This window comes from Fundulus heteroclitus, unplaced genomic scaffold, assembly GCF_011125445.2.
Source record: "Fundulus heteroclitus isolate FHET01 unplaced genomic scaffold, MU-UCD_Fhet_4.1 scaffold_38, whole genome shotgun sequence".
Classification (NCBI taxonomy): domain Eukaryota; kingdom Metazoa; phylum Chordata; class Actinopteri; order Cyprinodontiformes; family Fundulidae; genus Fundulus; species Fundulus heteroclitus.
Window position 1 is genome coordinate 2,545,507 of NW_023396792.1, and position 16,778 is coordinate 2,562,284.

The following is a 16,778-nucleotide window of genomic DNA, read 5'->3' on the forward strand; positions in this document are numbered from 1 at the left end:
GTGTGACAGTTTCTCTGTTTTGACACTGAGTGGGTGCAGTCGCTGCATATGCAACGCTTTGGGATTGAGAGGTCAGAGCACAAAGGAAGCAAAATCCCTATTGTGCACTTCGGTGTTGTGAAATCATATCCAAAATTAATCGTTTGTATTCTGTTTCACATTTAACTCTCGGCAGTTGAATCTGTAATTATTAAAAGACAAACCACGCTTTGGCTGCGTGCGTCTCCCACAGTAGCGTGCGCGTGTGTAAAATACATTTAAACACAAATTACATTTAGCAAACTGTCACATCTGGTTCAGGTTTGGCACATTTCAATCTTTTTATTTGCTCTCTGTGCGTGTAGTGGTGGAACAAGATAAGAATAAAATGCAAAATGGAAAACATTAACAAAAGAAAAAAACCTAAAAGACGACGTTAATAATAATAATTGTAACCAGCAATAAGTTCCCAGGTGACTTTTTTCACTGAATCTGTCTTGTTTTTGGAAGCTAAAGGCATCGGTAGACACTGATATATAAAAAAAAAGTATTCATTCTCCCACGTTAACCTCTCTTTATAAAAAGTAAAAAAACGTGAATTTTAGCTGCTGGGGGATCTTAAACCCGTAGCTGTGTAGAAGTTTGCTTTTGTTTAGTGGGAAAAACAGCTCAGAGTAGGGCCTTCACATTTGGCACAAGGCAGCGCTGCTCAGGCTAAACCCCCAAGTGCAAAGGGTTTGGACATATTGAACTATTTTCACATTGCATGTGAGGCCCGCTCCTTTTGACACTGGAGCCAATGCTTTATCTCCGGCCAGCACAGTAAAGGTTGCACCACTGATAGCGGTTACATTCAAATCTGCTCAAAAAAAAAAAAGTAAAAACACAACTTACATAAATAGTAAACATACCAAAATACAATTATTCCCTCTAGTGTCTTCTTGTGTGATTTGGCTCATTTTTTCCCCTTTGTTTGTTTATTCCTTTTGCTTTTCTTTGGTGCTCTGCTGGGTTGCAGAGGCGTTTCTGCTTTACTGCTGGACGAACGTCCCTTCTCCTCTGCCTTCGCTGAGTCACAGGCCGGGTTCTGCCCCGCGCTGAAATCCTTCCTGTCTTCAGATTTGTGTGGCGTTGCACTCAGCTGCCTGGGATATTTTTCGCCACTAAAAGACTGAAGAAATCAGATGCATACTCGTCTCATATGTCTGAAATAAGCACAAGATTACCTCAAAGCAACTAAATGGCTGCACTTTTATCAAGATCCCTTTAAGAGGACAATCTGGCACCATCTAGTGGTGATTCAGTATCACATGCACCATGAAAGAAAAAGACAAACGAGATCAGATATATATCAGTTCCGAACTAAATATCAAACATGTGATATATTATAGTATGAATGTAAAAAATATTACTTAAATAGAGATTGAACTGAAACAATCAGGAGGTACAACACACCCTTGCAAATGGGGAGCAGTGCTGTTTTGTCAGAGCTGTCAAGTTCAATAAAGTGCTTGCAAAAGTATTCATGCCCTTTAGCATTTTTCCTACACCGAGTTAAAACAACCATAAAATTCAATGTATTTTATTGGGATTTCTTGTACGAAGCCTATTCAAAATTGTGACCTTTAAACCTTTTTTTTTTGCCAATACACATCTAGAAATTCTGGCTTTATCATTTATTTAGCCTGCCTTCACCTTTATACCTCTAAATAAAACTTAGGGAAACCAATGGTCTAAATCAACTAATTAGTAAAGTCCACTCTTGTGGACTCTCGTTTGGTAAAGACCAAGAGATATGCCACACAGGTCCGGGATAAAGCAGCAGGAAAGTTTAAAGGTATATAGCCACATTATATGCTTTAAAAAAAGACCAAAAACCGTTTCATCATGATAAATTAAGGTTATTTACACCAAACCTCCATCCTGATAATGTTTTGATGGTGGTTTCTAAGACTAAATAGAACCCAGGACCGGCCGCGACGAGCACATATAAACAGACGTGGCGCCATCTACCGACAGTATCGCAGAACTATTATAACACTGGTTTGCTTAATTAATAAATAAAAATTAAATAAAGCCAGACCAAGCCTGATGCTCTGCAATGCCTTGCAGTAAAGTGGCAGCTCGACGTGATAAAAGACCCACTTACAGCAACTTTAAGAGCCTCATATTTACTCACGTCAATTAACTCTGCGGTCACATCTGAGCGACTGGCAGGTTTAGCATCAGTGAACACCAACGTTTATACTGTATTCCGAGCAACATTCTAGTCTTTTCCCTCTTGGAATCTTATATGTTTTTGCGTTCTTTTTCACACTGGATCTTGGACCATTCTGCATTGTTTCGCTGGGAGATGCTAATAGTCGTTAGCCGCTTCCTTGTTGTACCCACCGCTGCGCATGCAGAATGATGTACATCTGTTGTTATTATAAATAAACATGAAAGGCTCTATTTACTAAAAAAAACTGAGCAAAAACAAAGCATAAAATACCAAAATAACAACTAATATGCCAGCAGAATGTGATAATCTTTCATTAAAACTTTGTATGCAACCAGAGTGAGCGAGTGAGATATAAATTTAAAAAAATCAAGTAACATGGGCTATGCACCTTTAAAGCGGGTAAAGTTTTAAAGTAATAGCTCAAGCTTTTAACACAGAACAATGTTCATAATTTCCATCATCTGAAAATGAAATGGAGTATGGCACAGCTGTAATCCCACATGACCGTGCACTAGGCCTGGCTGATAAACTGAAAATTTACCAACACCGAAATTTCTGACAATAACCCACGTCATTTTGTCCATGTCGGTATTTTCGGTGTTAAAAAATAATTAAAGGAAAAGTCATTATTATAGGTAAAAGTAGGCTTGCTCCTGTCCCTTTAAGACGCTACGCTAGATGTACAGGCATCTGTAGTCAGGCAACCAGGATGACTCTAAACATACTGCCAGAACTGTTTTTTATTGGTCTAGTCAAAGTCTAGTCCTAAATATAATTGAGAATATATGGAAACAACTGAAAATGATATTCACAGTTAATGTTTATTCAGTTGGACTAAACTTGGGCTGTTTTGCATGGAAGAAAGATGGCAAGAGTCGGTCCAAGATATGCAAAGATGGTAAAGAGATACCTGAAAACCATTTCACTTTTTCTTTCAGTACTTTGATTTGGTTTATCACATAAAATCCCAGATGTGTGACAACATCTAAAAAACGTATAGGTGGTATGAATACATTGCAAAGCACGGCGTATGACAGCGGAAACAGCCTTAGCTATCACAAACAGCACTTGAACACATGAGAACATTCCTAAATGAAGTGTTGTTGCGTTAAACGGACAAACGGTACCAGTTTGGTGGATGTGGAGGGTCTGCAGGAGCCGTTCTCAGGGCAGAGCTCAGCATCTTCCCCACAGGTGCTGCCTCTCTCTGAAGAGAGGCCAATAGCGGCCAGACGTGGCTTCAACGTGTCCTCTGAGGAGCTGGACGGAGCGCCGTTCCCAGTCTCTGTCTCTGATGAAAAAGATTTTAAATACCAGCGGGAAGACAACCAATTTTCATGCAACTGTAACCTCTGAGCTTTGTGGAACTATAAATTACCAGGCAGAGAAAGAATGTCATTTTTGCTTTGACATTGTTCATGTTTTTAATCATTTTTATTAATTCTTCTGGGGGGAAAAAAATGATTTAAAAAATGATTACACAAACTCACAGAATGATCAGTTCACCTCTGTGTCTAGCAGTAAGAAAATTGTTCCTGTTATTAAAACTCTCACTCATTTATCAGCATTGTAAAACGTCTGAAGAGTAATTCAGGCTAAATAATGCACCACTCCCGAGCATAAGAATAAGAACCACTGCCGCGTTGAAAAAAATGTTTCAGAAATATTCGCTAAATGATTGAAGCCAGTATCTTCTATAGCCCAAGCAGATGTCCAGCATTGCTTCCTCTTTCAATAATCTTCATTACAAATACAGGAAGAAAACTATCCAAACAATAGTCATAAGTTGTTTTACATTAATAGTACAGCAAAGTTTTTAATAAAAATAATGTACATTAACTGCTTCGAGAAGCTCATGTGTGCTTAAGATTGGGACAAAGTTTGCATTTGAGTCAGTAACATATGCAGCTTTGAAAAATGACCATACTTCAGAAATCATTTCATCATCCACTCACACTCATAAATCCACTAACATAAATGTTTGGTCACTCAACAATCATTTGGATATTCTTTTATTATTACCTTGGTTATTCAGCATATAGTGATGCATCATCTCCAGCACGTTGCTCGGGCCCAGAGGCACAGTCGTGTCGCCCTGTTCGACAAAATCTCCCATTAGAACCCTTTGTGCCAGTCACTCCGTTTCTAAACGCAGAGGAGGAGCTGGTGCCTTACTGTAATCCAGGGATGCTCCAGCAGCTGATGAGCAGACATGCGGTAAGCGGGGTCGGCCTTCAGAAGACAAGTCAGAAGATATTTCCCTGTTGAGACAGGCTCGGGACAATCAGTAAGTTGCTATCAAGAAGAACAACCAGCATTGCTTTGCCTTTGTTACCAGGGAGACCGGAGAAAAAGTTTCACCTCCATCACTCACTGCGGCCCAAATGGGTTGAGTAAATCTGACTTCCGTGGACATGATTTGTTCAAGTAGTTTCTCCTTTGTTTTGGCCTGAAATGGAGGCTCTCCGCAAAGCCTGCACGGACAAATGTTTCAGCCATGTCTATTTCTAGATAAAAGTATGATTGATACATAGTTTAAGCGTGTCTACTTACAGCATAAACATAATGACTCCAATGCTCCAAACGTCACACCAATGGCTATAACCGCGGCCGCTCATCATTTCAGGTGCTGAAAATCACACGTAGGACTTATTTTGAGGTACGGAAATCTTGAGGCCAAAACATTAAGCACATCAAAACGAGTCTGAGTAGCAACTGTGCCTTTAAGCTCCCTCTAGAAAACATAAACCATGATGTAGCTCTAGATGTTTGAACACTTCGTTCCCCGTGAGATCAGCGATGTGGAAAAGTGCATCAGAATCGCACAATCCAACAAGTAATATGAAATCTACTAAATCTGCTGAATCTATAGAAATAGAAATTTATAAATTTAGTCTAACTTTTCTTTGTTTTCCTCAAACACTTGAGTGTGTTTGTCCTCCTAACATTCACAGTCGGCAGTGGGCCCCCGTCTGTCTGCGTGCTGCGACCAACTCAGCGGAGGCTCAGCTCTGCTTCAGACCAACAGACCGGCTGGGAAAGATCTGAGCCCAGTGCAGCATGCTGCTATGACACCAGTCGTAAATCATTACAACATTCAAAGCCTAAAACTTAGAATATGAAGCAGGGAAAAAAAAACTCTCTCTTGTTTTGTCGAGACACAAACAAGTGGAGTCATAAAGAAAAAATGTTATAAGCCAATTCATCAACGAGTCATATCCAAACAGAGAGGAACCAAGCTACCGTTAGCGTCACACTGCAGCACTTCTTCAATAGGCGAAGACTGTCACAGCAGAATTTGTATCCGACTCAGGCAATTCATCTAAATTTTAAGATGATAAAACAGATAAATGATAAACGCTCCACAGCTTTCTAAAACTCAGTTAACCCGTGTTGGAGCAAAGATGGCTCTCTCCGGCAGAAAGTCCTGATCTCCGTCCAAAAGCAGCATCCTTAATTATGGGTGAGTTACATCAGTTACACTCACAACAAACTCACTTAACATGTAATACAGACGATAAGATTAAGATTATCAAATATTTGAGTAGTTATTTCTAAAAAAAATTAAATATTTTATTCTTGCATAAGCCTTTTTCTTTTAAAGTCTCAGGTAGCGTTTAAAGAGTTTCTTGAACATCTTAACTGTAAATGTAAATTCATTACAATTTGGTTTGTTTTTCAATGAAACAAGTTAACCTTAAATAGAAGTTAATAATATGTAAAATATGGAATTTGGACAAATAAAAATGGACGAAATGGAATCTGGAAAAAGATTTAAACAGAGGAGTCAAGCATAACCCATTGAGGAAACTGATCAACAGCTAGCGTCAGATATTAAATCTAGCAATGCATTAACAATGTGAGCTAAAAGGATACGATAAAGTGCTAAAAGTAAGACAGTTAATATCGTTCCCAACATTTAGAGAACAGTAAATCCAACAAGCAAGCCTCAAAGACTGTATAGCATCTGGTTTGTCCGGTCTATAGTAGGCTTTCAGAAATAGTTCACAACACCATTACTTGAGCTGAACAAAATATGGTAAATAGAGAAAATACCCATATAGCGGAGAGTCCCACAGGCCTCCGTCAATACGTTCTTAATCCCAACGCCGTCTGCCTTCACTGACAGTCCGAAGTCTGCCACCTAGTTGCACAAAAAGATATTTCAGTACATGTCTCAGGTCTCCTGCTCTGGTCCTGGTCCTACAGCATGCAGAACTTTTAATAAAAAATCCTAACTTCAGGTGCACTTTTAACACTTAAGGTGTTTATGTATGTGCGAAATTACAAAGCAACTGCCTCCTTTTGGTCTGAAGTATCAACTGTAGGCTGCCTTTTATCATTAATATCTGAAAAAAATTTAATTTTGGTAAAATGTGTGGGCATCAAAAGAGGCAGTTATTTAAGTCTATACCAATACTAAAACAGTAGGTGAATGAAATTCTCCCCAGGTTAGGCTTCTGTTTAGTCTAGGAGAGAAACATAGCTGTGATAATAGATTTAATTATATGTTTATATCACAACTTTACCTTAATGTTAAACCTGCCATCGTCAAGAGAGTTCTTCACAAGAATGTTTTCAAGCTTCAGGTCCCGGTGCACTATATCTGTGAAGAGGAAAACTGAAGGTGAACCAGATTACCTTTTCATTAGACTTTAACTGTATTTACTTACTTTTAACAGTATATTACAAATATTTGGTATCAATAACAAATAAAAATATAAATATATGGGGAAAGAATACCCAGATTACTTGTAGGTGTTCATGTAAACATTTTTGATCATTTTCTAAATGTCTTCCGGGCAGCTAAAGTCTCATCTGTTATGTGAAAATGTATTATTTATACAGTCTCTAAATGAAAATTAGGTTTTTAACACACGTTAATTTTGTGTGTAAGCGATAGTAGGTTATGTTGTAAGACAAAAAAAGGCTGATTTCCACAGCCGGAACATTGGAGTTTTTGATGTAGCAGCACTGTTCTGTTTCTTTCAATTAAAGCGACACTGCCAGACTATTTTATGGACTGTTTTCAGGGGAAAAGAAAGTACCTATGTCCTCTCATGAGTCCAGAGAATGTAACAAAGCAATCAAAACAGAGATGTTGAGAGGGGCAGCTGGGAGGCTATTCCTTGAACTGTTTCAACTACTTTGTGCATGTCCTTGTGACAACTTTCTTCCATTGTTGGAAGCAGGCTGCTATGCCATAAGCTGGTTGAATATGCTTATTATTATTATTAATTATAATTTGGTATTATAATTTAAATAATAAATCATTCAACTCAAAATTTCGCTATAACAAATATAGTTCAAATGGTGGTGATGTTAGCTATAAGCTTATAAGTATTTATACCACTAATGCATTAGTTAACTTGCTGTTATGAACTCATTTATGCTGGAATAAATGATCAGGTCGGACTGTTAACCGACCAGGTTTATCCAGCAGGCTGTGAGAACCCCAATGTAACTGCAATTAGAGTTTAAATCCTTATTCCTTATCACCATCCAATGATATTGTCTCTGTATTAATGTCAGATGTTAACTCCAAAGGAGGTTAGCTCTGATTTCTGAATACCCAGGCAACTGTGAATTGGACTGAACACAAAACAATGTCTATTCCGCAGTGGTTGGTTTTATTGAACCAAAAGCAATTCCCTGTTACAGTAATTCTCTGATTCAAACAACTTTGGAATTCTTACTCATTACTAAACTAAAACATGCAAAATATATATGTGGAAATAAAGAATAAAACAAAATAAACAATGGATTAAAATGAGCGGTTAGCAGATCTTAACTTAACTCAAAGTTGTTTAACACCGCCCTCGAAACACCGGCATTTCACGTATCAGCATTGATAGACAGAACAGCTTCGGGAATCTCACTGGACGCTTTGATATCTTACGAAAGCTAATTCAGCTAAGCTACCTACAGTTCAGATACACGTGACCCTCCCAAGATGGCTGCTACGATGACGTATGAGGGGAGGTCCTAATGACGTAACCACGCTTACGCTGATGGGGTAATGCCTCGCTTCGAGGGGCGTAGCTAACTGGGAGTTTAAAGCAAAGCCCGCGACTTGCTCGGACAAAGAGATTAAACTGATAAGGAGAAGCGAAAAGAGAGAGGGGGGGGGAGCAGGGAAAAGATGCAAAGAAATAAGGCGGTAACCCACGGCGGGGTTATTGATGAATCACAAATCAACACAGCAAAATCAATTGTAAAATACATGCACATACAAAGAAAATGTTCAGCAAAATAATTCCAACTTCGTCGTGGAATAAAAGCATTAACCAACACCTACAAAGTTCTACGCCTGCCCAGGCACTTCTAAACACCCTGTTGGTGAGACAGAAATAAAAGGGGAGAGTCCGTTACTTTGAGATGCCTCGGGGCTGGTCCGGAGCGCTCCCGAGTGTTGCGGCTTTCTGGATGCGTCTTGACGAGCGCAGTTATCCGCAGGCTGCAGCGGGACCGGGATGGGAAGAAGCTGCTTCGTTTCTTCCTCCGGGTCCACAGTCGCTTTGTTGGCCAGACAAAGCGGGGTCCTCTTCGATCACTGGGAGATATGGCGTCTCTCAGTCTTTTGATCAGAGGGAATTTAAAAGTACTTATTTTAGTCGACCTCCTGTCTGCACAGGGAATAGTTTGGCTTCGAAAAAAACTCTCGGTCCAGCGAGGAATTCGAGCACGTGTTGTGGGATCACCCCAACGGAAACAGCTGTGTCTTCTCGGGTTGGCTAAGGCCAGGGAAGAAGGAAGCTCATCGTGTGTGATCGGCTTTTATAGCCATCACCATAGCAACCCTATCTTGATCGGCGGCCATTTTGCCGTGTTGCGTGATGGGAGTTGGTGGCCATTTTGACCACATTGCATCATGGGTAACGCAGTCCGTTACGTCCCGAATTGATGCTGTTTCCTTGATCGGCGGCCATTTTGCCGTGTTGCGTGATGGGAGTTGGTGGCCATTTTGACCACATGAGTTGGTGGCCATTTTGACCACATTGCATCATGGGTAACGTAGTCCGTTACCGCTTTCTGTCACGTCTGAACTGGCACAACATACCCCCCTTTAGCTTTGAAGAGTGGGATGCTGGTCACAGTCTTTAAAGCTACAACCAAGTCCATTCTGGCGTGACGAAAATCCGTTGTGCATGAGTGGAACAACCTAATAGTCTTTCTAGTAGTCCATTGGGATTCATGCAGTTCAGTTCATCATCCAAGAGGAGGAAAAACAAAGCATTCATTGTGCCTGGGTCAGTGACCTAGCCTGGGCAGGACTAAGCTATAGCTAGTCATTTCTATTGGCTAATAAGGCAACAATAAAGTAATAATAAAAAAAATATAAAAAAAAAAAAAAAGAGAAATGCAAACTTCACAATCACCATTGTCAATACATTCATTGGTCGTCAGGTTTGAACTTTGAACCAAAGAAAGGAGAGAGGGAAAAAGGGAAAGGAAAGAGACAGCGGTTCGTAGTCTAATCAGCTTATGGCCTTCAAGGAGCTGGTGCTACGAACCTGGGAGCGACAAAGGTGAGGGCGTCAATCCTGGTTTGCAACTGTTTGATCTGCTTGTATGCTGCATACGCCATCGCGGTAGTGATGGCCCATCCAAATACAAGGAGAACCACAATAATGGTCATAATGTGAGTGTCGGTCGACTCTGTAGCTCTGGGGAAGCGAAGCAGAGGGACCGAGCTCAACTCTGATGGAGTGAGACTGAATTTAATCAGCTGGGTGCCTGCAAGTAAAAGCTGTCTTTCAATGCCGACATCAATGCTGAAATTGTATCCCTTAAAGACATCTATTATTTCAATCTCTGAGTCATATTTGTCAACGTCAAGGTGATGCAGAACCATGTTTCCAATGTGGACTACAGCGCCTTGAGGTGGGGAACAGAAAATGGTTTGGTTGGGCAGTTTGAGTCTAGTAACTGTGTCGTGCTGCTCGTAGGATAACAGGGCTTCTGCCTCTGGGGTGCTAACGAGCCAGCGGTTACCTGCCCGCTCAATTTTGGTTTCCACACCTGCATCTTTAAGGGTCATTCTAGCCTGACAGTTTTGTTCAGGAGATTCATTCCTTAGACCACACAGGTAATTGGTAACGTCTCTGATAAATGGGTTGCTTGGGCATACCCAGTGGATGTCTTTGGTTTTGGTACACAAATCCAAATTAGGGACTAAATAAAGTTTGGGATCAGCATCATGATAGGCCAATATTGAGGGGGTTTGTAGGTGTACGTGGGTCTCACCTTGCCAAAAACCGACATTCAATACTGATTTAAGCCTATACACATTAGCTCTTTCAATGATGGGAAGGTTTAGCATAAATCCTATCTCCAAGTTGTCAGGATTTACAAATATCGGAATTGCACTACCTAGGCTATACGCCAGGTGTGTTTGTGGTGGTTGTAGTGTTTCACTGGAGGCAGATTTGAGAACCTTTTCGACCAAATCTATTGGTACCAGGTACGGGGGAATCCGTCCTTCAGCAAGGCTATTTATGGATGAACTAACCTCTCGAGTGAGATCCTGCATTAAATCTCTAACAACCTGAGTATACATCATGTCATTCTTTACCACTTCTGTGAGCGTTTCCAAAGCATGCATGGTGTTATTGAGGAGTGCAGAGTGTAGATTTACAGTAACCATTGTACCCTGAAGTGTTTTAGTTTGAATATTCAACAAGGTCTGTTGTAGGAGGAGTCTCTGTTGGATTTCTGGCATTTCTTCATCTAGCTCTTGTACGTGTCTCTGGACGGTCTTCAGGCTGACGGAATTCGCTGCTGAAAGACCAACTGAGAAAAGCGATCCGATCGCTGCTACGGAAGCTATCAGTCCTCCTAAAAATCTTTTTGGGCGTTTACTGCCACCAAGGTCTTCTTCAGTTACCATGAATTTCTGCAGTTGTCTGAGAATATGGATGGTAACCTGTTTGGTGTGTTCTACGGCGTCATGGACCTGAGTTCCGCGCGGTCTTCCTTCACTGAGCTGTGGGGGGAGTTGTACGTGTTTCCTGTACACATCCCATGGATCTAATCGCACAAAAACTCTTTGAGTGTGAAGTCTACAATGGGTAATAAGGAGCCCGGGCGTGTCCTGGAGGGCAGTACCGGTCGGGGGTCCCATTTCCACCACGTTAGTCGATCGGCTCACTGATGATCCGACAAGGATAATAACCATCCAGATGATCTCCATCCTGCAACAGAGAGATCTGAATTACAGACGTGAAATTGTATATGGGCGGTTATTCGTTTATTAGTGCATGTTTAAAATGCCCTATTTGAACATGCACTTGTCCTATGTAATGCTATGCATTGTTCTCTTCGCTGGGGGTGGAGTTAGGATCCCTTCCCTGCAAGGAGAGTTTGGTGGACGGTTTAATTTGGTTCGCATGAACCCATTTGTACTCTGGACTTTGCCGGGGCTTCGGGATTCTTATCCGGTAAGCCACCGGTGAGAGTTTTCCGACAATTTCGAAAGGGCCAGCCCAGCTCGGAAGAAACTTCCTAGACCGACCGGACGGCTGGGTAAAACGGAAATAGAAAACCTTGTCTCCTATTTCATATTCCCTATGGGATGTTTTCCGATCGTAGTAGGCTTTGGCACCTTGCACGCTGGCTTCTAAGTTCTGTTGAGCCCACGCAAAAGTCGTTCGGAGATGGTCTTTTAAATCGGTCACGTACTGGTGTGCCGTGTAGGCGGTTGTCACACTGACGTCTTCGGGCTGGTAGATGAGATGCAGGGGAAGGGTCATTTCTCTCCCCGTCATCATCTCGAAAGGTGTCACCCCTGTGGAGCATTGTGGGGTCGAGCGGATGGCCATTAGGACCAGGGGAAGCTTTATGTCCCAGTCCCTGCCGTGGCTGTTGACATATTTCTTTAACATGCCGACCACGGTGCGGTTCATCCGTTCTACCTGTCCGGATGACTGTGGGTGGTAGGGAATGTGGAATTTAACTTCCACGCCCAACATATCGAGAAGCGCGGTCATAACGTTTGATGTGAAGTGCGTTCCTCTGTCCGAGTCGATGGACAGGGGAAGGCCCCACCGGCTGAAAACGTGATTTAGCAGCAGGACTGCAGTGGTGACAGCGGTGTCATTTGGTGCCGGCAAGCATTCGACCCATTTTGTGAAGCCACACGTTATTGTCAGGAGGTATTTGTTACCCCTTGACGATTTGGGAACTGGGCCGATCCAGTCAATCTGCAAATGTGACCACGGAAATGTAACCCCCCTTCGCTGAAGCGGAGCTCGGTTGAGTGGTCGTGTAGGTTGAAATTGGCAGCAGGTCAAACAGCCCTGTACGTACTCCTGGGTATCTTGCGCCATTGAAGGCCAGTACGCCACCTGTTGGAGGGTTTTTAGAGTAGCTTTGTAGCCTCTGTGTCCCTCCTACCGGTGAGTCATGGGCGTGTGCCAATATGATCCCGCGATGGTTCACCGGAACGACCCATCGGGGTGGGCCATTTCCGTTTTGGGAGTAAACCAATAGGTTTTTCTCCAGCTTCAGGTGAGGTAAGCTGCGGCGGAACGCCCTCAGTTCTTTAGTTCCTCCGTTTGGAAGCGGAGTTATTCCTGTTGGTGGGCCGTTAGCCACCAGACCTCGGATGACGTGAAGGGTCGGGTCATGGTCCTGCATCGTACACAGGTCCTTGTCGTCTGGTTTGCGTCCCAGACAGAGGATCTCCCCAGAGTTTTGGGGGTTCTCCTGCCTTTCCCTGGTCTGTCGTCTGGTGATGGCGCAGACGGTCTGTGGATCTGGAGGGGAGCTGACGTCTTCTTGGAATTCCCATGGGGTTCCGCTTTCGGCTCCCAGTCTGGCCAAACGGTCTGCTTCGTCGTTTCCGTCTTTGTCTGGTCCCAGAGTACGGGAGTGTCCCTTTACCTTTTTCCAGTAGACGATCATGTCGCTGTTGGTGGTTAGACGGTCACACGCCAGGAATAGCTTCGAGTGTCTCACCTCCTTGTTTCTGGCGTTTTTCATCCCGTTTCCTTTCCACAATGGGAGGTGGGAGACAAAACTGAGCCGAGCATAGTTGGAGTCGGAGCAGATCACCAATTGTTTCACACCCATGGCCGCTGCCTGCTGGATGGTGATGAGCACTGCTGCGACTTCAGCATACTGGCTGGTCTTGGGTCCCAACCGGTAGTGGTTAGGTTCGGCGGAGTCACATCCCACCCAGACAATCCCTACTCCGGCTCGGAGTTGGTGTTCATGCATGTAAGCACAGCCATCTGTGTAGACTTTTGGGAGCCCATGACACACGTTTTCGTCAAAGTAACGGTGGGTCGATGGGGGGCTCCCAAAGGTGGCTGGGACGCTGAGGGTCATGGTTTCTGTGTCGCACTCGCAGTGTTTGCACTCTGCTAACCCCTGCCCCAGCACCATTCTGTTGTTCTGGCTGTACTTTACCTCAACGTTGTAGCCTTGGAGTGCCATCATCCATGTTGCAATGCGACTGTTGGACACCCTGCCTTCTCTTAAGCGTTCGCTGTTCAGGAAGGTAACTGGCTGATGACATGTCTCGATGATCACTTTCTGACCTCCGATGTAGCTGCGGAAATGTTCCACTGCCCAAACTGTTGATAGAAGTGCTTTCTCACAGTCTGAGAATTTGACCTCTACATTGCTCAGTGGTCTACTCGCGTATGCCACTACTCGCGTGTCTTGGTCGTATTTCTGTTTTAGCGCGGCGCTCAGGCACTGTGAAGAGAAACCGGCTTCCAGATAAAACTCTTTGTCTTTGTCTGGGTATGCCAGGCAGGGGGCAGAAACGAGTTTCTGCTTTAAGAGCTGGAATGCCAGCTCTTGAGGCTCCCCCCAGTTGAACGGCACGTCTTTACGTAGCAGTTCAGTGAGTGGCCTGGCCATGTCGGCATAATCCTCAATGAACTGACGCGAGTAGTTACAGACCCCTAAGAAGCTTCGGAGTTCGGAGACATTTCCTGGAGCGGTAATGTCTTGGATGGCTCGGATCCTATTAGCTTGGGGTTCAATGCCATTTGGGCCTACTGTTAGACCCACATAGTCGACTTTCGTCCTGCACCACTGGCCTTTGGTCAGAGCTAGCTTAGCTCCTGCAGCGGTCAGTTGTCTTAGGACGTGTCTGAGTTCTGCCAAATGTTCTTCAAACGTTCGGCTTCTCATAAGGATGTCGTCGACATAAATGAGGTTCCCGCGTGTTGCAGCATCTGACATGGCTTTATGGAGAAAGATGTTGAACTCGGCTGGGGAGTTAGAGTACCCAAACGGGCATCTGTTCCAGGTGTACTGGCGGCTCCCGAAAGAGAATGCTAGTTTGTACTGGTCAGCCTGATCCACCTTCATTGTCCAAAAGCCATTAGCCACGTCCACAGTGGAAAAGAAACGCGCGTCTTTAACCTTCGCTAGTTCTTGGTCTAAATGGATCATAGGCCAGCGCGAAAGAGGTACTTGTTTGTTAAGAGCGCGATAGTCGATTGTCAGACGCCATTTCCCAGTTGGTTTTAACACCGGCCAGATGGGGGAGTTGTAAGTTGAGTTACATTCCCGGATTATCTGTTTTTTCCAGCAGTTTATCGAGGATTTCCTGTATCGACTCATAAGCTGCCAGGGGAATTTTGTACTGACGCACGAAAGTAGGGGGTGAGTTTGGATTCGTTGGGATCCGAACCGTGTGCAAATCTGTGACCCCACAATCATTAGGATCCTTGGATAGAATCGACTGAAACTCATAAAACAGCTCCTTAAGTGCTGTCCTCTCAGTTTCAGTGGTCAGCGCATCAGCTTTTTCCAGCTGTTGCATGATTTCTGCTTCAAAGCCAGGGTAGGGCTCAGTGGGTGAGTCCCGGTCCCCTGGTTGATTTGGTGCTGGTTCTGTTGGGCCGGTTGCTATCGCATACACCAACAGATTTCCTTCAGCTTCAAGCGTTGCACCACAAATGGATCCAGCAGGCAGAGCTTCATGTCGCCTGATTTGGATCATGTTGGAAGGAAAAGTAAACACGGTGTCTGGAGAGTCCTGTCTGCCGGTCAAGGATAAGGGCAGGTCTCCGATGACGGGAATGCTCAGCTCAAAGTCGTGGAAAGAGCTTTCGATGAGCACCCCAAGAGGTTTCTTCGCCACCATTTGGATCGGCATGTGGGTTGGATTCTCCACTAACAGGTAAGCTGAGCGATTGTTCAGCTCAAGCAGGGGTGTGCCCCGGATGACCAGGTTGGATTCCTGGAAATAAGAAAGGGGTTGAAAGTAAACCTGTGTGCTCTGTATTTGTTGTCCTTTCAGGATGGCTAATCTGATAGGTACACCTGCAGTCTGTGGTGGTATTAGCATGTTTGTCTCGCTAGCCACCTGGCAAGCCTGTGGGATGGTCTGCCCTGATCGCATGGCTTCAGGGGTGCTCAGGAAGGAACTTGGGGTCACGTGAGCTTGGGCCCACAGGACCTGGTTACAAGTGTCCAGCTGTGCACCCAGCCGTATCAGAAGGTCAGCACCAACAAATACTGGAGGATGTAAATTCTCCACAATGCTGAAAGGATGAGAGAGCTGTCTTGTGCCAATCTGTGCATAAAGTATGCACACCCCTGTTGCTTTCAGGAGCCGGCGAGGCCAGTCTGCTGAGAGCAAGTAGTGGCTGTGTTTTGTTTCAGCCAGATGGGGCTTTTCACGGCACAGAGAGTTGTACAGATCTCTGCTGATCGCAGACTTCTCTGACCAAAGGGCCAGCAACACGTCTGTCATGAATGTGCTTTCCAGGTGGACACCTTCGGCCACTCTGGGGTTATAGGGTTCAACTCCAGAGTGTTTAAGTGAGCAGAGGAAAGATGTGTGGCTGCTGAGAGAAGTTCTCTGATCGCTGAGAAGCGGTGGTGTGTCAGAGGATTTGGAAATCGGCTCTGTTGAAGGCAGAAATGGTGCTAAAAGTTCTTTGGGCTCCTCGGAGCATGTCACCTGATTGATAGGGACGGACAGTCCACTTCCAGAAGTGAGGGGCTTGGGAGTCCCCACTTGGGCCCAAAGATGACCATGATAGCAGTCAATGAGTGGGGCTAACCTGTTCAACAGGTCCTGACCCACAAGAAAAGGTTCTGTGTCCAAGGTACATATGTAGATGGGGTGCACCAGGGTCATGTCACGGAAAGTGATATCTAACCACGCCCGTTTGGTGATGCATGACTGATCCTGAGTGTAGCTAGTGATGCCCACGTTACAGGTCTCCACCTGGAACGGTTTCCCAAGAGACACCATAGCTCTGGTCACCTCATCAAACAAATCTGAGCACATTAGACTGATCTCGGAACCCGTGTCTAAAAGAGCATTTGCAGTTACACATCCTCCTATGACTGTTGAGCAGTATAAGCGATGCGCATTTTCATGGTGGTTTAGCTCACCTAGAAACCTTAGAAAAGGGGCTTTCTGATCATCTGCTGATGGGATCTTAGAAGGTTGTTGGTGATTTTTCGGTTGGTTCCCCCACTTAATCAAATACACTCTGTTAGAAGGGGAAGCCTGGTCCACGCCTAGTCATGCTGGCGGGTGTTTTGAGCCTGGTTTTCCAGGAGGGTCGACAGGATTGGATGTTGGCTGGGATGGCTGCGG

At 44.2% G+C, this 16,778-nt stretch overlaps 1 protein-coding gene across 2 annotated transcripts in view; it reads right to left on the bottom strand.

Moving 5' to 3' along the window:
- Positions 1-301: 301 nt before the first annotated feature.
- Positions 302-16,778, bottom strand: part of stk33 (serine/threonine kinase 33) — a 39,126-nt gene continuing 22,649 nt past the window's right edge. For both annotated transcript variants that reach the window (XM_012873066.3, XM_021321736.2), the window contains 8 exons: positions 6,730-6,806; positions 6,257-6,344; positions 4,754-4,829; positions 4,562-4,674; positions 4,376-4,461; positions 4,223-4,295; positions 3,328-3,491; positions 302-1,150 (listed from right to left, as the gene is read on the bottom strand). In XM_012873066.3, the coding sequence (XP_012728520.2) occupies positions 935-1,150; positions 3,328-3,491; positions 4,223-4,295; positions 4,376-4,461; positions 4,562-4,674; positions 4,754-4,829; positions 6,257-6,344; positions 6,730-6,806 (893 nt within the window). In that variant the 3' untranslated portion in view covers positions 302-934. The remainder of the gene's footprint in view (positions 1,151-3,327; positions 3,492-4,222; positions 4,296-4,375; positions 4,462-4,561; positions 4,675-4,753; positions 4,830-6,256; positions 6,345-6,729; positions 6,807-16,778) is intronic.